The 22,219-nt window shown below is 60.8% G+C and overlaps 1 protein-coding gene across 4 annotated transcripts in view; it reads left to right on the top strand.

Annotated features, from left to right (window-relative positions):
* The first annotated feature begins 6,044 nt into the window (after window positions 1–6,044).
* UVSSA (UV stimulated scaffold protein A) overlaps window positions 6,045–22,219 on the top strand; it is a 28,959-nt gene continuing 12,784 nt past the window's right edge. The window contains exons 1-9 of one of the 4 annotated variants that reach the window (XM_061421067.1): window positions 6,045–6,285; window positions 7,094–7,193; window positions 8,194–8,524; window positions 9,220–9,340; window positions 10,161–10,457; window positions 11,164–11,276; window positions 11,625–11,753; window positions 18,349–18,454; window positions 21,950–22,094. In XM_061421067.1, coding sequence (XP_061277051.1) covers window positions 7,096–7,193; window positions 8,194–8,524; window positions 9,220–9,340; window positions 10,161–10,457; window positions 11,164–11,276; window positions 11,625–11,753; window positions 18,349–18,454; window positions 21,950–22,094 — 1,340 coding nt within the window. In that variant the 5' untranslated portion in view covers window positions 6,045–6,285; window positions 7,094–7,095. Of the gene's footprint in view, window positions 7,194–8,193; window positions 8,525–9,219; window positions 9,341–10,160; window positions 10,458–11,163; window positions 11,277–11,624; window positions 11,754–18,348; window positions 18,455–21,949; window positions 22,095–22,219 lie in introns of all 4 variants that reach the window. The other 3 variants (XM_061421065.1, XM_061421068.1, XM_061421066.1) reach the window with 3 other exon arrangements.

The following is a 22,219-nucleotide window of genomic DNA, read 5'->3' as shown; positions in this document are numbered from 1 at the left end:
TCCCCGGTGCCCAGCCCAGGTGAGCTCTGGTCCGCTCACCTCTGTCCCCATCGTTCTGCAGACATCTCCTGTGAGGATCAGGGTGGGCTCCGTGGCCTCTGCTGACCACTTCCTCACGCCTGTTCTCTGCCGCGTTTCCTGCCTGCCTCCTTCCTGGACTCACCACTGAACTGCCCTGGCCCTCAGCCCACCCGGCCTCCTTGTTGGTGCTGGCCACTCTAGCCTCAAGCCTCGATCTGGCTCTCTGCTTCCTTGCCAGGTGCCCACGCTGACCTCTATGCCCTGGGTCCACGTCCCAAGGAGAGTGTGGCCTCCAGGTTGTGACTGCTCTGCTTAGTTGGGGCCAAGGATAGAGCACTATTTAAGTGGGGTCTCCCCGGGCCCGCGTCCACACGCCGCCTGTCAGGCCCGGCACACACGTGGGCCTGCGGCTCTGCAGGCACTTGGGCAGAGCTGTCAGTGGGGTGATGGGTTCCTTGCTGCCATCCATACCCAGGGAGGGGGACAGTGGGGGGTCTCTGCTGGCCTTGCCCGCATCTCTGTCTGCTTTCTTGCTCTTTGCTTTCTATGGAAGTAGGTCTTACGAGCACATGGAGGAGATGGATTTTGGCCACGTGTCTGGTGCGCATGGCCTACAAGCCAGTCCAGCCCTCTGGGCTGCCCCCAAGGCCTTCCCAGGCCAGTGTCCTGGGCAACCCTGCTTCTTGGTGAGAGTGACTCAGGCAGGCCACTCAGGCATGGTGCAAACAGAACCCCACTCTCAGGTCCCTGGTGGCTCACCCACAGGCAAGGCAGCTCATCCTTTTTGCTGCCCGTGGTGCCCACTGGCGCATGAGGGTGACTTTCTGTCTGCACACCAGTGGACATAGGTTGCTTCCAGGTAAACCGGCCATGAGCATTCTTGGGCACGACTTTTGCTGAGCACGCACTTGCGCTCTATGGGAGGATGTGGGGTTGCTGGTTGTGTGTTAATGTTTGCTAGACAGCTGGCCAGCGTGGGCCCCACACCCTCGTCAGGCTCGGCGCCCACCTTCCATGTACGCTGGATGTGCTGTTGGCTGTCCGCGCCAGCTTGCCATGGGCTTGTTCAGCTGTGAGCATGGCATGTGTGGGAACATGGGTCCTGAGTCAACAGCTGGGTGAGTTTTGCTGAATGTTCACACACCTCAGCTAGCAGCCCCAGGTAGCCGGCACCCCGGCCCCCCAGACTCTACTCGCCCCACACAGCCATCGTGCCTGTCTTCATGATTCAGGTTGAGTTTCACCTCCACTCAAAACGAATCACAGACTGAGCTCTGGGTCTCTGCCAAGTCTCACCCAGAAACACCCAGGTCCCTGCGGCCCTGCTTCTCCACGCACACCCAGTGTGGCTGTCCGCCCGCCACGGACACGCAGGCAGTTCCCAGGACAGTTGGTACCCAGGATGGCTGATACCACGACTCCGGACGTGTCTTCATTCCTCCTGGGCAGACGCCTGCAAGTAGAGTTGTTGTGTCCTGGTGTCCCAGAAACCTTGAAACCAGGGAGTGTGGGTCCTTTTAGTTGACTCATTGTCTTGGTTTTCTAAACTGCATTTTAGAACCAGCTCATAAGGGTCTACCGGGGAAAAACCAGTCTGTGGGGTTTAAACTGGAATTTCGTAGAATCTCTAGATCAACTTGAGCACGGTCTCTGTCTACTTGAGATGGGAGGATATTCCCGTGATCCCGGAGGCCACAGGTCCAGGAATAAGGTGCCTGCAGCTGGATCCTGGTGAGCCCCTGTCCAGCACCTGCTCCCCCTGCCCACACAGGAGGACACTGGTCCTACAGCATTGGGGTCCCACCCTCGCACCCTTGTGACCTCACTTAACTGCCTCCAAACAGAGTCACCGGGAGATAACGGTTTGCGGGAGGGGCCCTGATCTAGTCCGTAACAGGGGCTTAAAGCCAGCAGTTCTGAGTCTTGCAGCCCATGATACGCATCTCACCACGTGCTCACTCAGATTTACTTGATTTTTCTCATTCACATTTTATAGTTTTTAGTGTACATACCTTGGACATATTTTGTTAACCCTAATTACCTCAAGATTTTTAATGCTACTGTACGCTCAATCTTTAAATCGCCCTTTCCAGTGGTTCCAGTGTGGTAACAGACAGTGATTTTGTATAGACCTTGTAGCCTGTGCCTTGTGAAGTCCCTCCCTAGTCTTACTTTTCGGTAAATTTTAAGACATATTCTGTGTATACGGTTGTATCATCTGTAAATAGAGAGTTCACTTCTTCCTGATGTCCAAGTCTTGTGTCTTTTTCTTCCCTTCTTGTACCAGCCAGAGCCTCCAGCTCATGGTTAAAACAGGAGGGGGTGTCGTGGCCTTGTCTCCACTCTTGGGCAGAGAGTGTCACCTTTCACTGTTGAGAAGTTTGATGTTTCTGCAGGTTTCCCAGGGTGTTCCTTAGCAGGTTGAGGGAGTCTCCTGAGAATTATTATCGTGAATTGATGAATTTTGTCAAATGTGGTTTTTTTGGTCTAAGGAAATTACCATGTGATTTTTCTTCTTTATTCTGTTGATACGGAGAATTACATTCTTTGATTTGAATGGGTAAACAAAACTTGCCTTCCTGGATAAACCCCACTTGGCGTGTTGTGTTCTTTATGTATTGCTGGGTTTGACCTGCTTGGGCCCTCGCTGAGCGCATCATCTGTAATGTGCTGTTACATGTAACGCCTGGAGGACCTGTCATGAGGTGCAGCCATTCCTCTTCTCGATCATGTTTCTCAATTTTTCCTTGATCAGTTTAGCTACAGTCAGCTTTCTATCAATCAGAATTTCAATTTTATAGATATTACAAAGCGTATTTTGGATTATTGCCTCCCATTGTTTGACTATTTTCAATTGATTTCTGCTCTTGTTTTCTTCCTTCTGCTTATTTGGGGTTTGTTGTTGTTCAGTCGCGCAGTCATGTCCGACTCTTTGCAACCCCATGGACTGCAGCATGAAGGCTTCCCTTCACAATCTCTTGGAGTTTGATCAAACTCATGTCCATTGAGTCGGTGATGCCATCCAACCATCTCATCCTCTGTCGTCCCCTTCTCCTCCCGCCTTCAATCTTTCCCAGCATCAGGGTCTTTTCCAATGAGTCAGTTCTTTGCATCAGGTGGCCAAAGTATTGGAGCTTCAGCTTTAGCATCAGTCCTTCCAGTGAATATTCAGGACTGATTTCCTTTAGGATGGACTGGTTGGATCGCCTTGCTATCCAAGGGATTCTCAAGAGTCTTCTCCAACACCACAGTTCAAAAGCATCAACTCTTTGGTGCTCAGTCTTCTTTATGGTCCAACTCTCATATCCATACATGACTGCTGGAAAAACCACAGCTTTGACTATAGGGACCTTTGTTGGCAAAGTGATCGTCTCTGGTTTCTAACACTGTCTAGGTTTGTCATAGCTTTCTCAAAGAGCAAGCATCTTTTAATTTCATGGCTGTGGTCACCATCCACAGTGTGTTTGGAGCCCAAGAAAATAAAGGCTATTTTGGATTTAATTATTCTTTTTCTAGCTTCTTAAGGGGAAGATCACTGCTGTGGAACCTTTCATCTCTAACATAAACACCCCTACATTTTAATGTTTAATCTTCACGCAGTTAAAAATACTTTAGTCTCCCTTGTGATTGTTTCACGTGACCCATGACTATTTAGATGTCTGATGGCTAATTTCCAAATATGTGGAAATTTTCCAAATATTAAATTCTAATTTAATTCTGAAGTTCTGTAACATTTCTTAAACCGTAAAACTGCTGGTGATGAATTCCCTCAGCTTTTGTCCGAAATGCCTGCATCCCAGCTTCCTTAGTTTGGGGGCACGTTCCGCGGCACGTACGATCCAAGGTTGACAGTGTGTTTTCTTTTACTGCTGCAGGGTTTTTCTTCATTGCCTTGCAGCTTGTGTTGTTTTGGCCAAGAAATTTGCTGCTCTCCTATCTTTGTAATGTCCCTTTTCTCTCCAACTGCTTTTAAGGTGCTTCCTTGTTCTTGTTGATTCAACATTCAACAAGTATTGACACCTACTGTGTGCCTGACATCATGGAGCATACCTCCTGAGAACAGAAGAGGAACCCCAATAACCTTAGGATGAGATTACAAGCCTGCGTGAGGGTTATAAGCGCCGTGGGACGGGCAGGCAGAGCGGTTTCCCTGGTGGCTCAGCAGTAAAGAATCCACCTGCCAGTGCAGGAGACATGGGTTTGATACCTGGGCCAGAGGATTCCACAGGCCGCAGAGCAACACAGCCCGTGTGTCACAACTACTGAGCCTGGGAGCCACAAGTACTGAGCCTGCACACCTACAGCCTGTGCTTCACAATGAGAAGCCGTGCACCGCAACTAGAGAAAAACCCACGTGTGCACCAAGACCCAGCACAGCTGAGAAGAAAGGGCAGGTGGGGGCTTGTTACAGCAAGGGAGGTGAGAGGCTGAAGGAAGACATGCAGGGTGGGATGCACAGCCTTGCAGGCGTGGGGTGGCTTCCGGAAGCCCCACCAGCTGTAGGGGCAGGGAGTGCAGGAGGGAGGTGGCCCGGTGAGCGGCACAGACCCGGAAGGCCCCCGTGGTCTGTTAAAGGTTCTGGCTTCACCCTGGGATGGGAGCCACTGAAGGGGCGAGGGGATCACACGATCTGACTTTAGCCTCTAGGGGGTCCCTCTGGCTGCTGCGAGGTGAATGGTCTCTAGGGGGCAGGAGGGCAGGGGTGACTGCGGTGACCGGCTGAGGGTATGTGGCAGGGACCTGGTGGTGGCCGTAGGGTGACCAAGTGCGCAGATTCTGAATCCCCTCTGAAGGTGGGGCTGTCCGGACATCTGGGCTGGGGGAAAGGAAGAGGGGTCGAGGGGTCCTCCTAGGTCATTGGCCCGAGAGCGTGGAAGGACAGAGGACCCTCCATCAGCTGAGACGAGTGGGTGGTGGGGCAGAGACAGGTCTCCAGGAGCTGGGCGGCGAGAGCCGTGGAGGGCAGTCCGGGAAGGGGAGCTGGATAGAGGGGGTCCCCTTCGCACGGGAAACACTCTTGTAGCCACAGAAGGGAGACCAGAGGCGGGGGCCTGCGCAGGGAGGCCGGCGGTCATTTCTTCTTTCGCTTTTTAATTTGTTTTGTCTCGTTTTTCGTTCCTTCCCGCCACCCTTTCTTAATAGCTATTTATTAAAGTGTAATTCACATACCACAAGAGCCACCCTTTCCAAAGATACAACTCAACATTTCAACACAGACGACGCTGGGCAACCACCACCCCCGATCCCGGGTCCCCCGCCCCTCCCTCCGCTCGGGGTCCCCCTCTTCTGGGCGTTCTGTGTCAGCGGTACCACACGGTCCAATCGGCGTCCTGTTCTCCGTCCCGAGACGGGAGCCCGGCGCGTCGGGCACCGCCGCCCGCGGAGGCGCGGTGTGCCGGACACCGGCACACACCCCAGCTGCCGCTCGCCGGTCCGTGCGGGCGCCGTGGGCCCGGGGAGCCTCCCGAGGGCCCGGCTACGGCGGGCGTCCGAGCACGCCAGGGCCGCCAGGCCTGGGGGCGTCCCTGCCGCTGCCTCGGGAGGACCAACGCCCAGCCCCGCGCCGGTCCCGCCCCTGGGACGTGCGGCCAGCGAGCGGCTGGCAGACGAGCCAGGGCGGGTCTTCCGGGGAGGGTCCCCCGGGCCGGGCTCCCCGCGCTGCCCACGGACCGGGGAGGGCGCTGCCAGCGGGGGCACCACCCCTCGGGGACGGCTGGGGCGTCCGCCCAAGCCCCGGCCCGGGGAGCCCTCTGGGCAGCACCCACCGGGCGGCCCGGAGCCGGGGAGCCGCCACGCTTCCGGCGCTGACGCCGAAAAGCCGAGCGCGCACCGCTAGTCGGGCCGGCAGAGCCCACGCGCACGCGGCCCCTTTAAGGCCTTGCCGCGCCCGCCCGCCCCCTTTTTTCTCGCTCGCCGTCAGACCGCCCCCCCCCCACGCCCCACACACCCGCCTTCGGCCGGGAGCGCGTCTGCGTCACCGCGCAGGCCTCGCCCTGACCCCGCGTCCACGCCTCGGGGTCCAGGCGGGCCACTGCTCGCCGCGCTTGGGCGTCACGTGACAGGAGAGGGCGGGGGCTGAGCCGGAAGGGGCGGGCTAACCAGAGAGCGGCGGCCAAGCGGGTTAGACGGGGCTTTGGCTGCTCCGACCTTCGCCCCCGCGCCGCACGGGCTAGGGCGGGCCAATGACTGTCGCGATGTGGGGCACGTGACGGAGGGCGGGCCCTTCGCCGGAAGGGTGGGCTGAGGCGAGCGGCAGGGAGCGCGGTAGGTGGGGCTGGGAGCCTTCTCTCGGGGGCGCCTCCTTCGTCCCCCGCCCCGTGATGTCCCCGCCGCGCCCTTCCCTGGACGCCGCTCTCTTCGGTCCGGCCGCGCCCCGGGCTTTAGGACTGGGACTCGTCGGCCGTGACTGGCCCGAGGGCGGCGGGGAGCTGGGGCTCTGTCCCGGAGGTCGGGGCGGCCGCGCCCCGGCGGCCGAGCATCAGCGACGGCGGACGTTACTGTTGGTGGGAGACGCGGGGACCGCCGGGCGTCCTCGCTTCCCCCGACTCCGGCCCTCCCCGTGCGGCGCGGCGCCCCGGCCTCCTCCATACCCGCTTCAGGCGGCTGCCCGCGAGCAGGTCGAGTTGCAGCAACTCGCCCTGCGGGTCTAGAGGCCACCCTGTGGCTTTCGGAGGGATGGTCGAGCTGGCGAGGGGAGAGGTGCGCCTGCCGTCCTGCGGGAAAGCTAGCTTGAGTGTAATTCAGGCCGTTCTGGTCCTTACCTTCCCGCCGAGCGTGACTGCGTGCTCCGTGGCTCTCGCTGGTGGGCTCAGATTGCAGACCTCCAGAGCACCTGTTGTTGCCCTTTTCCTAATTACCATCAAAAATGTCTTGTTGACCCGGCCCGGAATCTCACCTTGACTTGTTAAGTTTCGGCATCGGGGGTTATGTCACAGAGGCCAGGTCGCAAGGACTCGTCAGCGTTGTGCCAACACTCTGTGCCTGACGCAGTGGAACGCAGCGACGTCTAATAAAACCCAGAGCTGTGAGATGCTAGGTAGTCGTTCAGCGTCTCTGCGTTTCCTGTTTCTAGATATGGATCAGAAGCTTTCAGAGTTGGTCGAAGAGCTCACAACTTCAGGAGAGCCCCAATTGAACCCCGAGAAAATGAAGCAACTGAAGAAAATTTGCAAGTATGTCTTAAGGCTCAATGTCTCAGCAAGTCTGTGCCAACCCTAGGAAAATGTGGGGCTACCCTGGGGTCAGCTTCTCTGCTGGGGAAGAACCAGCAGAGGAGCCCCCTCAGGACATCTCCCCGGGAGTGCTTGGCCCTGTTCTGGGGCAGCAGTTCCAGGCACGGGTGTGCAGCCTTAGGAAGAACAGGTCTCTTCAGCTCTCTGTGTGGGTGCCTGTCCTTGAGCGCACGCGCGTGACTTAAGGGTTACTTAGTGTTGGAACATGTGTGGGAGGAAGGTTAGAGGTCACACAGGTGCACTCTTTTGTTGGGGGTGGGTCCCGTCTGTCTGTGGACAAAACTCTTAGCCAAGAGTCTCTCAGGTGCTAGCCACAGAAGCAAGGAAATTTGTTGGTTATCCTTGTCACGTGGTTTACAGAACGGAACTTAGGTGATCGTTTAATTGATACGAATTTACATTTTGGTTAAAAATGGTGACTCAGGTCAGGTTTTGTTGCATTCCCTGAAAACCCCCAAAGAGCAGGGCATGCGGGGTGGGGAGGGTGAGGATAGCTGGAAAGAGGAACAAAAGAGGGGTTGCGGTCTGCACGCCTCCTGGGGTAGCTCCCGGAAGGCCACAGAGCTTTCCGGGGGGCTGGGGGGTGGTCTCCCCTTGGGGTGGGGTCTTTGCACTGCTGCTAGCTGGGCGGGCCAAGAGTCCTTCAGGCTCCCAGGCACTCAGCTGTGGATGGGCGGTCAGCCGGCCGAATGAGTGAAAGCGCCTGGCTGGGTCCCAGTGAAATTGTGCGCACTGACACTGACCTTCACAGCGTTTTCTCGTCTCAGGAAATGTTGTTTTTCTGTTTCTCTTCATGAAAGTAGTTAAAACCTCTCCCTGTGGGCTATCCAGCAACAGGCAGGGGCCAGGTTTGGCACATGGGCAGTGCTCGTCTGCCCTGGGGGAAGGGCAAATGGCTCTGGAAATGCCTGCATCCCTGCCACTGCGGCTGTGTCTCCAGGTCTTCAGAAGAGCAGCTTGGCCACGCCTACCACCTGCTGATGGCACAGCTGAGCCAGGAGCACGCGGAGATCCGCCTGTCCGCCTTCCAGGTCCTGGACCAGCTCTTCGCCAGGTCTCACCAGTTCAGGATGCTGGTCGTTTCCAACTTCCAGGAGTTCCTGGAGCTCACGCTGGGCACCGACCACGAGCGGCCGCTGCCGCCCCCCAGGGAGGTGGCACAGAGGCTGAGGCAGGCGGCCACCCAGGCCATCCGTGGTTGGAATGAGAAGTACGGCGCGGCCTATAAGAAGCTGGCCCTTGGCTTCCACTTCCTAAAGCACAGCAAACAGGTGGGCAGGCCCTGCACTGCACTGCCTGCCCGTGCAGTCTGGGCAGGGGGTGGTTTGGAGCTGGAGGAGCAGCTGTGAGGGAAGAGCCTCAGCTCATCCCCGCGTGTAGGTGGGGCTGAGCTTTTAGCCCTGGTTTCCACAAGAAAAGGAACGTGAGAGTCACCTGCTCAACACTGCCCTTTTCTCTGCCGGGCTCTGCGCCTGGGCCCAGCCAGTCTGGGTGGGCGACACCTGCTAGGACCGGTACTGCCCGCCCCCCACTCCAGGCCTGTGGCTGCTGCCCTTCCCACTGCCCCCTGGGGTCCCCTCGAGCGTTGTTCTCAGGCCCCTGGGTCTGCCCAGCAGCCTCCCTTGCCACTGGAGTACGTGTGTGACTAGAAGTCTTTTTACCTGACTTTACTAGGAGATGCCGATGGCTGTGTTCATCTGGGGGTTTAGTGTTACCGTTGAGTGTGCTGTCTCGTGTGTTAAAGCAGCACGCGTGAGCCTGAAGCCATGGCGCTTTGGCCTGTAGCTCCTGAGCACAGCTGTGCTGCATGTCTGCCGTTAGGCTCCTGAGCATAGCTGTGCTGCGTTGTCTGCCGTTAGGCTCCTGAGCATAGCTGTGCTGCTGCGTCTGCTGTTAGGCCTAGTTGCAGCTCAGGTTTTCGTTGGATTCTTCGTAGCTGGGCCTGACCTTTACCTAAACTTCTCAGGTAGACTTCCAAGACGTGGACGCTCGCACTCTGGCAGAAAGAAAACGAGCAGAAGAGAGACAGAAGCGCTTGGACAGAATCTACAAGGAAAGGTCCGAGTGGGCAGCGAGGGAGATGGAAGGTGAGCTGTGGGGAATGGGGATACCACCCCCCACCCAGCCTGCTGCTCCTTCCCAGGCAGAGCTCAGGTCCTGCCCAGCAGTGCACCCCCGTTGCAGGGCCTGCTCTGGGAGTTTGGTGGGGGTGGGGGGTGAGGAGGAGGCTGGGTCATCCAGCCCTGTAGCCACAGGAAGACCTAGATCCCCAGGGGCCTGGCCCCCTGCTAAGAGCTGCCCGGGCCGTGGGCCTAGGGGTAGCGCTGGAGGAGGTGCTGGCCGAGGCTCACTGGGGGTTTTGGGGCAGGTGGGTAGACAAGGTGGACGGAGCTGGTTCAAGTTGAGAGCAGCAGAGGCCCCCTGCAAGCCACCCACCCTCTCCTGCGGCCCCGGCGGCCACATGGCAGACACACGTCCCACGGTGGCCTGAGCGTCACCGTCCATGTGACCCCAACATCCACCAACGGCAGTCTTGCCAGTCTGCTCCCCAGATGCCTGTGCCAGCCCTCCCTGTGGGGGGCACCCAGAGTGGGAGCACCTTGAAGGGCGGCTGGTCGAAGGCCCTTCCAGAAGCCTGGCCTCAGGAAGGCCACAGGGCTGGGAGATCCCGCGGGCAGCCACGGCCAGAATGGGCTGCTGGGGCCGAGCTGAGCTCAGCAGGGAGCGGCAGGAGTGCCATCCAGGGAGGCTCTCACTGGGCACGGTTGAGGGTGTCGCCCAGAACGTCCCAGCGTAGTGTCCGGAGCAGAGCGCCCGCCTGCCTGTGGAGGAGGGGGCGGGGCGTCCTGTGTCCTCTCCTGGACACCACTCCCACGGGGGCCCAGCGAGCCAAGTCTATTCTCACAGAGATGTCCACGGAGATCCGGGGCTGCCTCACGGAGCTGGAGAGCTGCTTCCGACTGCTGCTGCCCTTCGACCTCGACCTGGCCCCCGGGGCCGCCTGGTGCCCCGTGCCCGAGAAGGGCGACAGGGACGAGGAGGAGCCCTGCTGCAGCAAAAGCCTGGCCGCCTGCGCACACCGCCCGGGAGCCGTGGATGCGGGAGGGCCGCCCTCAGAGGACGAGGACAGAGACCCAGACGGGTTCGTGCGGCGCCACGGGCTTGGCTCCCGGCAGTACACGCTGGACGTGGAGCTGTCCTCAGGTAGGGCTGCCCCCACGCCAGGCCGCCTCGGCCACAGGCCCCGGGACACTTCCGCTGCTCGGGCCTCTGGGCTGTGAGGTGACCACGGGAAGGCACTCTGGCGTGTGGGGCGCAGGGCGCCGGCCCTCTGACGTGCAGGGCGCTCTGTGGGCCAGAGGCCGCTGGGAGGAGGAATCAAAAGGAACAGTTTTTTGGCCGCGTTTGTGACAACGTGGGCCGTGACCACACTGGCACCATGGGGCTCCTGCCTCCCGGCCCCCGTGGGTGAGGGGCACTGACCGTCCCACCCCACGTGGCCCAGGCCCCTCAGAGGTGGGGTGAGGCTGGAGGTCACCCACCCTCTGCAGCCACAGCGAGACCTCCCACCCTGCAAGGGAGTGCCAAGGCCTGGACACGGGTCACGCTGGAGGGGGTGCCGGCTGAGGCTTGCTGGGGTGGCAGAGCTCACAGGGAGGACCCTGGGCTGAGGGGCGGGTGGGGCCTCCATCCTGAGGGCAGTGTGGGCGTGGGACGGGTCCCCTGACTTCGTGGCCTGGAGAGGGGCGTTGGGATTAGGCTAAATCCACTATGGCAAAAGCCACGAGACAGTCTCCTGGGCAGGCAGATTTGGGTGCCAGATGGTGAGTGGTTGGTGGGTGGTCCAGTCTGGGACACCCAGTGACCTGCCTGGGTGGTGGTCCCTAAGCTGACTGTGCATTTGCCGCAGACAGCTTGAGGGTGCGTGAGAATGAGGACAACTCGGCCGTCATCCGTGCGGCCCGGGATGCACTCAGGCTTATCCAGAACAAGCTCCTGCCAGCTGCGTGCTCCTGGGTCCAGGTATGGCCCTGAGTCAGGGCGGGCCCCAGGGTCAGGGTGACCCCTAGGGTCAGGGCGGGCCTGGGCGGGCTCCTGGGTCATGGTGGGCCCCAGGGTCAGGGCGGGCCCCTGGGTCTGGGTGGGCTCTTGGGTCTGGGTGTTCTTCTGGGTCTGGGCGTGCTCCTGGATCAGAGCGGGCTCCTGGGTCCCGGCGGGCTCCTGGGTCAGGGCAGACCCCTGGCCTGGGCGTGCTCCTTGGTCAGGACAGGCCCTGGGTCCAGATGGGCTGCGTGTGCCGACAGAGGGTGCAGGGCTGGCCCTGGGGGAGAGCGAGTGCCCGGCCTAGGAGGTGCTGCTCTGTTCTTGCAGCTGTTCACCCGTGCAGGGACATATGGTGGGCACTTGGAGGGCGCCATCCACCTGAAGGCTGAGCTGGAAGCCGCCTTGAAGAGGTCCCGGGAGCTGGACATCGTGCCAGAGGAGGGCCGCAGTGGGGAGGTGAGTGCCCCTAGCTGGCTGTGAGGGTAGCCAGGGCACATCCCCCAGTCTGACCTCAGCCCCGCGGGTCCTGGTGTCTCCTTGCCAGGAGCGGACTCATCTGAGCACCAGAGACCGTGGCCAGGCCCTGCCCGCAGGCGGCTGGGCTGGGCCAGGGTTTGGGCAGGAGGCTGTGGAGGCGGACAGGGGCCCAGGATGGAGAGCTGGGGCTCTAGTGAGGGGCCCAGGAGGGGAGCAGGGGAGGCGGCTCCCGCAGTGCCCAAGGGGCCCATCCTACAGGCTTGGTGGCCTGCCAGGGCCTGGAGTTTCAGGTTAGGAAGGTACTGACAGAGAGAGGAACCTGGGTCCTCCAAGGATGTCCTAGGGGAAGGGCTGGAGCACCTGGAGAGTGTGTGTGGGCAGGGGCACAGCCGTAGCTGGTGGGCGTGTGTGCAGGGCGGGGGGAACCGCAGCTGGAGGGGATGTGCGCAGGGTTGGGGGGGTCCACGGCTGGAGGGTGTGTGCATTCGTGTCCCACAGCTGGAGAGTGTGTGTGTGTGTGTATGTTGAGGGAGAGGATCCGCAGCTGACTGCGTTAGTGATTAGAACCCGTAAGCTGGAGGGTGTGTATGTGTGTGTGTTGGGGGGAGATCTGCAGCTGACCGCGTTAGTCATTAGAACCCATAAGCTGGAGGGTGTGTGTGGGTGTGTGTGTGTGAGGGTGTGTGTGGTGGGGGGGGGATCCGCAGCTGGAGGGGTGTGTGTGTGTGTGTTGGGGGAGAGGATCCACAGCTGACCACGTTAGTGATTAGAACCCATAAGCTGGAGGGTGTGTGAGGGTGTGTGTGTGGGGGGGGAGGGATCCGCAGCTGGAGGGGTGTGTGTGTGTGTGTTAGGGGAGAGGATCCGCAGCTGACCACGTTAGTGATTAGAACCCATAAGTTCTGGTCAGAACTGGTGCGAAAACAGGCAGCAGGGCTCCCTAAGTGCTTGGGGCGCAGAGAGCCGGACAGCGCTAGGTCGAGCTCTGCCACCTGGAAGAGACACAGTGGGTGTGGGGTGACAGGTCCCGCCCCCTCCCATTTTTCGAGGGGCCCGGGGTGGGCAGGTGCCGTTCTTTGTTGAGGACGAGGTCAGGTTTAGGCCCCCGGACTTAGAATGGAGAGCGGCCAGCGCCCTGAGCTTGGCGCACCCTCGGCCTTGCCCGTGGGCCGAGGCGCGGCTCGAGAGGGCCTCTGAGCTCAGGCCGCCCTCCGCTCCCCGCCCCCTGCGCTGCGCGGCCCTCGGGGGCCGGCAGGGGGCGCTCTCGCCCTTCTCCTGCGGCGGGCGCATGGGCGGCTGGACCTGGTCATGGGCTGCTCCCAAGGCCTGCTTTCTACAGGGCTTTGCTGAGCACACACCTCAATGAGAAGTCAGTTAATTCTGGCAGTTGTGACCTCGATGCTTGTTTCACTGTGAGAGAGGGTGCTTTTTGGGCACAGGAGAGCGGTGGGTCCTGTGTGCGCGTCCCTGTTTCTGAGCCTCAGCAGAGCTGTGGGGGTTGGGGGTCAGCACCGTGCACCCCTTCACGGCTGGGGCCTGATCCAGCTTGAGCGTCAGCAGGTCACTGACCGCAGCCGGCCAGCCTCAAGGCCTGGGAGGCACGTGGTCAGGTCAGAGGGGGCCCTCTGCAGAGAGGAGGCTGAGGACGTAGGGGTGTTTGGGGTAGTCCAGTCGGGTCAGGGGGCGTGGGGTCCGCGTGGTGGCTTCAGCAGGAGGAAGCGGGGCTGCCCTGAATTCTCCTCTAAGAGCCGACCTAGAGACTTGAAGCCTTTGAGCACGTGCGCGTCGGTTCTCTGGGCCTCGGGCCTTTGGATGGAGTGACTGGGCGTGTGGCTGAGTGGCAGCGCCTGCTCGGGCAGCCCGCCTCCCAGAACAGCCCCGCGGCAGTGTCTGCGCAGCTCTGCGCGCCCGCGGTGAGCGCACAGACCTGTGTCTTGGCCTAGTCGTTTTCTCATGAAATGTCTGCAGCTTCAGTCTCTGCCTGGTGTCTCCACTAGCAGGCTGAGCCTGGAGCCTGTGGTTCAGTACTTGGACTCTAACACCTTGGGAGACTGGCGGGTCTGAGGTCCTGCTGCTCCCGCCGCGTGGCGCCGCGTGTAGGGCGCGTCTCCCCGGCCACCTGGCTGGGGTCTCTGGTCAGGCTTCCCACTTGAGTCTGTGTTGCTGTGTTCTGTTCCTTTGATGTAGGCGTTCTGTCTTTGGAGTGTTTAAGCCAGCTTGAACGTGTGTGACTTTGGTTTTATGTAGTTTTTTGTTCTATGGAGTGTCCGTCCCAGCGCCGTGTGGAAGCAGGCAGAGACCGGTCTTAGCCAGGTCGATGTGGAGCGTCGTTTGGTAGATTTAGTTTCCAGCCTTGTTGCTGGAGGACAGGCCTAATAATCCGTGGCTGCTACATTTGTTACGCTGATAAAAATCCTTGGGAAACTTTTAAATTGCCTGTTGTTTAATTGTGTAGCTATGATGACCACTTACTTTGTATTGTGTGATTCACAAAATATTCATTTCCCCCCACCAGTAAGACAGAAAATAATGATTCTCTGCATCAGTCTGTGCAGGCTGAGTGCAGAGCAGGTGTTTTCTCGGCCCCGGGCTCCTCACCGCAGCCGCTGGAGCACCCCCACAATGTTCCCCTTCTCCTGTTGCCGCTCTGCCAGCAGCCTTGGGTTTAACCCCTGCGCGCTCCCACTCGTTGCAAGGGCGCAGATCCCGCGTGACTCTGGGTGACGTTTTTCTCCTGTTCGTGGCCGGGTGTGCTGGGCTCTCGCGGCTGTGCTGGGCTGGATGGCACTCGGTGCTTCAGGAGCCCCGTGCCGGCTTCCTGAGCAGAGAGCCTGGGGGTGAAGCGCTGACCGTGCCGTGGCCCCAGGGAGGCAGGGAGCTGAATCAGCTGCCGTGAGGGGCTTGTGCCCGGCTGGGCCAGTGAACCTTCCTGGCGACTGCTCCCTCCATCACTCATGCGCTAAAGGCCGCTCTGCGGGGCAGCAGCTGGGGCAGGGGCTGCCTGTGCTCTTGTGAGGACTGGGAGCACGTTGGCTGCTGTGGGGGCAGCTCCCCGCCCCCACAGGCCCTGGGCCCTCCCTGCCCTACAGCCCAGCTCCCCAGCACCCTCCAGGGTGGCTGCTCTCTCCCGAATACTTTCACGGGTGGTCTTAATTCCAGAGTCAGCCCTGTGAGGTCGATTCCATCCTTAACCCTGTTTTACAGATGGGAAGGCTGAGTCTGGGAGAGTTGCATGGATCTTCTGTTAAGGCCGGGGTGCATGGTGAGAAAGCGTTATCGCCCAGAGGCCAGGCTAGGCGAGGCCAGCCAGCCTGCATCAGGCCCCAGGCGGGGTCCCTGGAGGAGGGGCTGCCTGTCTGGATGCAGGACAGACTCAGGAACCCGTTTCCTCCGCCTGGAAATGGTTGGTGGGCCTGACGGGGCAGTGGCAGCCTCGCACACCCCGGCCGGCTGGCCTCAGTGCTGGAGCGGCGGGAGCCAGTGAGAGAGGGGCTGGCGGCTCCGGGCCCCTCCGTGCAGGGAGGTGGCAGCGCCCTGCGCCCACTCGGGGCCTGAGATGGTCACCACCCGCCCGCAGCAGGCCCACGCCCGCCGAGGTGCGTCCAGGCAGCAGAGATGCACGTGAGATATTGGCCTGGCTGGGCAATTTGCACGCGGTCCGGGGAGGGCATTAGCATATAAATAGCAGCTGTGATGACGACCCTCACAGCTGAGCACGGTTAATTTTTGGTTTATAAGATAGAATGGGGTTTTAAGTGCGTTGCCATCAAGCTGAGGAGACAGATGCAGCTTGGCGCTCACTTGTCTGACGGGGCCTTACATCATTTTTTTTTTTAAAAGGGAAACATACACACATAAAACTGAACAAAAGTGATTTCTTGGGTGAAAAGTAATGGCAGTGGGGCCCCGAGTTAATTAGATTGCACAGAATGTGTTTAATGGCCCAGCTCTGTCGCGGCAGGCCTTGGGCAGGCAGGTCTGGGAGGTGGCCCTTCCCATCCTTCTCGAGTAATTAGCAACCCGCTACCCCACTTCCGTAATCGGATTACGTTGTATATTTCAGCACGTTTATTGCTTGTTTAATTATGATCTCAGAGCCTCATTTTTCTACATCCTTTTAACTGGGTGAGAATCGACTTGTGTGGAAGGAGAGGGAGGCCCGGGGCGCCTTCTGCCTCCCTGGGGCCCTGCGGGCTCTGTCCCGGGGCCTGGGCGTTAGCCGCAGGGCCAGGCAGGCCTGGGAGTGGACCTGGCAGGGGGGGTGCACCTCTGGGCCCCTGGGCGAGTGCGGGCTGCTTTCTCGAGCGCGTCTGGTGGTCTCTCTTCACAACGGGGAAGCTTGACTACCAGCAAACTGCTCTTGAGGACCGTCAGCGAGTCTGACCCTGCTGTGCAGGCCGCCTGCCCACCTGATGCCCGCAGGCCATGATGTCCCCCAGGACTCTGAGGGGTCCCTGTGCCCCTGCTGTGCCCCCAGCTGCCTCCCACCCATGCCCAGTGTAGCTTCTGACCTGATCTGTGACCTTTAACCTCGAAAGCAGGTTGCCACTGTGGCGCCTGGGAGCCCTGGGCCGGCCCCTCAAGTGCAGGTGGACACTCTCCGTGGGCCTGGGTGTCCCCAGCCAAGTGCTCCTCCAAGGCTGGGAGAGGACTGCCTGGCTTGGGTGGTGGGGGGTTTCCTTCTGCTGGTCTCCGGGGCTGGGCTGCCCCCTGGGCTGGATGTGGGAGGGCCTCAGGGTAGTCAGCACCTCAGAGCCCCACGCAGCCCAGAGAACTAGACCTTTCTTGCGAGTGGAGCCCCTGCTTCCCCGGGGGCCTGGTTTGAGGCTCACCCCGGCCTCCGAGGGGTTTGGGACGTGCGGGTGGCAGCGACGGCCGCAGCAGTTCTTGCAGGAGGATGCTGGCACTGCCCTGCAGAGCTGTGCGCCAGGGTCTGGGGCCTGAGGAGGCTGCCCTGGAGGCCTGCGGGCCTTGTCAGCGTGCGTCTAAGCCCGAGAGCCAGGGCTCCCGGGCTTAGTCACAGAGACAAACAGTTTTACCTGGGGGGAGAGAGAGTATATTTCCTAATAGCTAAGCAGCCAAATGTTTTTTAGGAAATGAAAATTTAATAAAAGTCCCAGGTGAAATTCAAGGGTGTGAGCAATAAGCATAATATTTTATGAAAATGAGCTCCATATTTAAAGTCTGGCACGGTGTGTTATGCATTGTAGCACCCAGTCCACATCTACCTTTTGGAAAATTAAAACACATAAATTCTGTTTAGTGTTTGATACGCACGGCACTAGCCGGGACCGTAATGCCCGAAAACCTTGGGCTGCTCTCCACCTTTCATAAATTCCTGGGTAGATTCTATACAAAAATAATTTTCAGGTCCGCGGCTCATTGTTATTCAAACGTGATTGATCGTCGTCATTTGCTCGGCTCTGGAGTTAAGTGCCCCTGTCATTTCCAAAGAGTATAATTGGGACGTTTCACAGGTCAGCGGTGGAGACAGGCTTCCCTTTTGATCAGTGTTAGACTGATAACAAAAATTACAGTTTCCAATGATTAATGTCTCCGTGCCTCCCAGACGCGCGTCGCGGCTCGCGCCCAAGCTGAGAGCATTTGCATCTGATTAGGCCTCCCAGCCGCTTCTCAGCCTTTGGGTCCTGGGCGCCTGTGGCCTGGCCAGCCGCCTGCCCTGGGGTCGGCGGGCCGGCCCTCGTCTGTCTGCCCCGGTCAGCCGTGTGCCCTAGGGCCTGGCTGTTGGGATGGACCCTGGAGGGGAGGGTGAGAGTCCAGTGGGCATCAGCCCCGCCACGATCTCTCTGAACGTTTCCTGCAGTTGGGCCTGGGGCTGTGGCCCCTCAGACTCTGGGTGTTTCCTGGCGGCGCTGGCCGTGTGACCCAGCTCCCAGGTACATAAGTGCGGTGGCCCTTTTGGGAAGGACGGGTCCCGTGCCCTGTCGTGGGGCTGCAAGGGTTGAGAATGTGAGGGGCGGGGCTCTCTCCCTGAGACGTGTAGGCTGCTGAGCCCTGGTTCAGGTTGCGTGGGGGGGGTGCGAGGCCGCCTCCAAGCTGTTTTCCGGAGGAGCCCCGCCCCCTGCAGTGAGCCCCCCACGCTCAGGGTCCCTGCCGCTCCAGCCCAGCTGGGTGCCACCAGGGAGGGGGCTGGGGGGGAGTGGATGTCGGGGCCCTGGACTCGGGGTGGGGGGGCTGGGGGGATCCAGGCTCAGAGAGCAGTAGGGAGGGCTGCCCCGTCCAGGGGAGGCTTTCTCTTCAGTGGCCTTTTAACAAGCCGCTCTGGAAGTGCCATGATCACAGCCGCAGTGTCTGGAGCCCGGGGGTGATGCTTCTGGTCTGGCTGGAGCTGGGTGGAGGGCCAGGACCGCGGGCCCGTGGGGCTCCCTGGGCTGCAGCGTGCCCGTCCGTGGGCCTCAGCAGGCCAGCTGGCGGAGGCGCATGTGGGCCGCTGCAGTTTAGGAAACAGGGCGGACCGTGCACGTGGCCACGTGGTCAGCGCTGAGCCCCAACCCGGAGGCGGGGCCGGGGCTCTGCCTGTGGCTGTCACTCACAGCTTGGGGTATTTCCCCAGACGGCAGCCCCCGGGGACGAGGATGAAGACGAGGACGACTTTGTGGAGGTCCCGGAGAAGGAGGGCTACGAGGCCTGTGTCCCCGAGCACCTGCGGCCTGAGTGCGGTGAGCAGCGGCATGGGCCCGGGAGGGGGCCCTCAGGACACGGCCCCTGAGGGCGGGCCTGGGTCTAGCCTGGGCCCGCAGAGCGGGGGGCCCGCCTCAGGGGTGCCCAGTCCGTGCCACTTGGTCCTGGGGTCTCTGCCATCCCACCGGTTGCCCCTGTGGAGCCACTTTCATTGAAAATTTTGATTCTCCTCATGTGGCCAGGCGCCTGCTGGCGTGGGCCTCCCTGAGTCCTGGTCCTGTTGGTGGGGTCATGGCTCAGCCTCTGTCCAGGAGCCCCAGGGCCCCTCGGGAAGGCGCTGCAGCCCCCTGCCTTTGCTGGGGGTTTCTCTTCCAGAAGCCTCCAGGAGCCGTGTGTGCGCAGGGGCGCCTTGTGTCCAGAGGGGCGAGTGCAGCCTGCTACATGTGGCTTGTGTGGAGAGGGAGTGAGTTGTCGCCTTGAGGTCTGAGTTGGTGTGTGAGGTGAGAGTGAGTTTGTTCAGGAGTTAGGTGCTCAGGCAGTTGGAGTGTGGATGTGACCAGGGTGTCCCCCACCCGCTGTTCGAGACCCCCTGTCTGCTGCCTTGAGGCCCTCCCTGGACACCCAAGGGTGCAGCCGCTGCCCACCCCAGCCCTCTAGCCCCCGCCTCACCGTCACGCTGACCTCACTGGCCACACCGTCCCAGCGCAGGTCTCCTCTGAACCTTGGGCTGCTCCTGGGGCCTGGCCTTCTGCCGTGCCCCTCCAGGTGCCTGGTCTGGGTCCGCCACCCCCAGGCCTCATCCCGCGCCCATGAGGCAGCAGGGCTGGGTGCTGGAGCGCTGAGGGGCCTGGCCTGTCTCCTCGGTCTGCCCCGGCCACCTCCCTCGAGGGGGTGCTCAGTCTGCAGGCACCAGCGTAGGTGACCCCCCCCCGGGTGCTGCCGGCCCCCGCTTGTCCTCACGATGGCCACGTGCGCAGAGTGTAGGCGAGCTGCTCCCTGGGGGTTCGTGGGCCGGGCGCCTGGGAGGAGGCAGGCCCCCCTGCAGGAGGGGCCGCTGTGCCCCAGGAGGGGCCTCTGACGGCGGTGGTGGGAGACCCCTTGCTCCTCAGGGGGTCCGGGGCCGGGTCTGCACCGTGGACCCTGGCGCTGCAGGGCAGTGCAGGAAGTGCTGGGCGCCAGTTCATAATGCCAGCTGATCGTCGTCACTGGTTTTCAATTAAAGGCGATGACTCTGCAGTAGATTCGTCCAAACCCGCAGCTGGGGAGCTGGCGCCCGTTTCTTTCTCATTTCTTTCTCTGAATTTTCACTGAGGGGCTTTTATCTTCTCCTTAATCCTACCATTTCTGTCAGGACGTAATCTCTTTCTCAAATTTACATTTTAATTACGAGGCCAGCTGAACTAGGTACGATCAATAGTGTCAGGCTTGAGCCCAGCCCCGCACTCGCCCCCGCCTCCCACTTCCTGCCATCAATCCCGCCGCCCAGCCTGCCACCGCGCAAATAGGTGCTGCTTGGTCACTTTAAACAAAAAGGGGATTTAGGCGTTTTTTGTGGTTTTTCTTAAGAGCCGTCGCGGGAGTGAACTTGAGCCGAGGTCCGGGCCTGGGTCTGGCGCCCTGGTCGCCAGGTGGGGCCCGCGGCTGCTGGGCTCCCCGTTGGTGTTCTCCCCAACAGCGCCGTTCCCAGTGCCATGGACTCACCTGCTTTTTGGATTTTTACTTGAAAGTGCGTCGTGGAGATTGATTTCCTACCGCGGTGTGAGGGTGGTAGTGTCTTCAGCGCCCTGACTGTTTACCCTGCTTCACCACGCTTACTCGTCTTTTTAATGGTTTAAAACAACAAATCAATGAAAAATATATTTCATTCTTGTAACTCTTAGGAACTCTCACATCGATCGTTGGGCAGCGATTGTATCCGTCTTCGTAAGCGCCACTGCGGCCACTTACCGGCCCGCCTCCCCACACGTGCGCGTGGCCGTGCGTCTGCACCGGCTGGGAATGCGGCGTTGCCGAGGTCCCGGGTGGGGCGCCCGGAAGGCCTCGTCCCTGCACCTGGGGTGTGCTGGTGACAGAGCCTGGTCCCCTCCTGCCTTCCGCGTGTGCTCAGAGCTGGGGGCTGCAGGTGACCCACACGGACCTGCCATGCTGATGAGTGGCTCTGCCCCGGTCCTCCACTCTCAGCCACGGGCACTCGAGAAGCAGGGGTGAACCCCACACTCTCAGTCTGTGTGCGAGCTTGGAGGGCGTCTGGAGCAGGGAGGGCAGGCGAGTCTCGTGAGGGACTTGGAGAAAACATTTTCAGATTTGTGGCATCATGAGGCTTCTGCAAAAGCACCGGACAGCTCATGGGTGCGTGTGAGGCTGTGTGCAGACACCAGGCTCTGTGTGCACTGGGAGGCCGCGTGCAGACACCAGGCTGCATCGCTTCCTATTTTCTCTCTCGCTTCTCTGAGTGAGTCCCTGCACATAGATGGAAGGTCGGAGGTGCCGTCCGGAGGCCGGGCACAGGGCGTGTCGGTGTCCTCGTGGCTCTGCTCTTCCGGCGGCCCTGTGGCCCCTGGAGCTGCCCACTTGGCCGGCCTGTCAGTTTTCTGTGTCCTGGGAAGGATTTCTCGGATGGGAGGCCCATGGTATCTGCTGTAGAAGCCGTGAACTTGGCACTTGGTGGAGCTGGGTGAGGAAGTCTAAGTCTGAGCGCCGCCCCTCAGACCTCACACTCAGCTGCTTGTGGTGCCCGTGGGCGGTCACGGCTTCGGGAGGAAAGCTGTTTAGACCTTTTTCTTCCCCTCTGATGTTTCTAACCGCTCTTCTGAGTGACTTGCCTGTTCTTTCTCTGTCTCCTTCTTGCCCTCAGGAAACCCCTTGGTCTTTCTCTGATTCCAGGAAGCCTGGATTCTCTTTTCCCCATTCCAGTTATTTCCTCTCCTGGGGTCAGGTGACGAGGATGTGGACACACGTCATGCCTCCGTGCGCTGAGAGCTGCCCACACGTGTGTGTGGCCGCCTCCCGTCCCACATCCTTGCCGGGGGCCGTCCTCCCCAGGCTGCTCGGATCTCCTCTTCATCTTCTGCTGCGTCTCCAGCATCTCTTCAGTTCTCATCTCCTGGGTGCTTTGTTCACTGTCTTTCCTGCCGTGTGGAGGAAAGCTCAAGAGAGGGGGCAGGGCCCCCGGGGTGGAGTGCCTCTGGGTCCTGATGGCTCCGCCCCCTGCCTCCCGGGACGCTGGCCCCGTGCGCAGCTGAGCAGGGCTGGCAGGGGTCAGGGAGAGCCCAGGCACCGGCTGGCAGGGGGGCCTGGTGAATGGCGTCCAGGGGTGTCAGAGACATGGCCCCCGCTGCCATGGGCGCTCGGCGTGAGCACCTGGCCCGCAGAGGTCGGTGTCCGGCAGCCTTGGCAGTGAGTAGCCAGCCATGGGCCTGGGCCGGCCAGGCAGGTGCGCTCACGGGCTGTGCCGTCACTGGGGCGGGGCGCCCTCCAGGGCTCTGTGCGGGATCACCGAGTGGCGACGGAGAGCAGACATCTTTGTGTTCCAGGGCTGGAGGAAGGTCTGGCCGCCCCAGGCTCGCAGGCGAGGAAGAGGCCTGGGAGTGACATGGAGGCCTTCGACCCCACCTCTGCGGCCGCCCAGCAGCAGTGGCCCCGGCCCCACGGGCCCCCAGCCTCGCCCCCGAGCCCCAGGTGACGCCCAGGCCACCCCAGGGCGGGTGCCTACCACGTTTGTCCTGGGGTGGGGACCTGGCGCCCTGAGTCCTCTCCGCTGGCGTGCAGGCTAGGTCCACCCCAAGGAAAGGCCCGAGGCTCCG

Source organism: Bos javanicus, chromosome 6, assembly GCF_032452875.1.
Source record: "Bos javanicus breed banteng chromosome 6, ARS-OSU_banteng_1.0, whole genome shotgun sequence".
NCBI classification, from domain to species: domain Eukaryota; kingdom Metazoa; phylum Chordata; class Mammalia; order Artiodactyla; family Bovidae; genus Bos; species Bos javanicus.
Note: the sequence above shows the minus strand (reverse complement) of the source record. Positions and strands in the feature narration are given on the sequence as shown.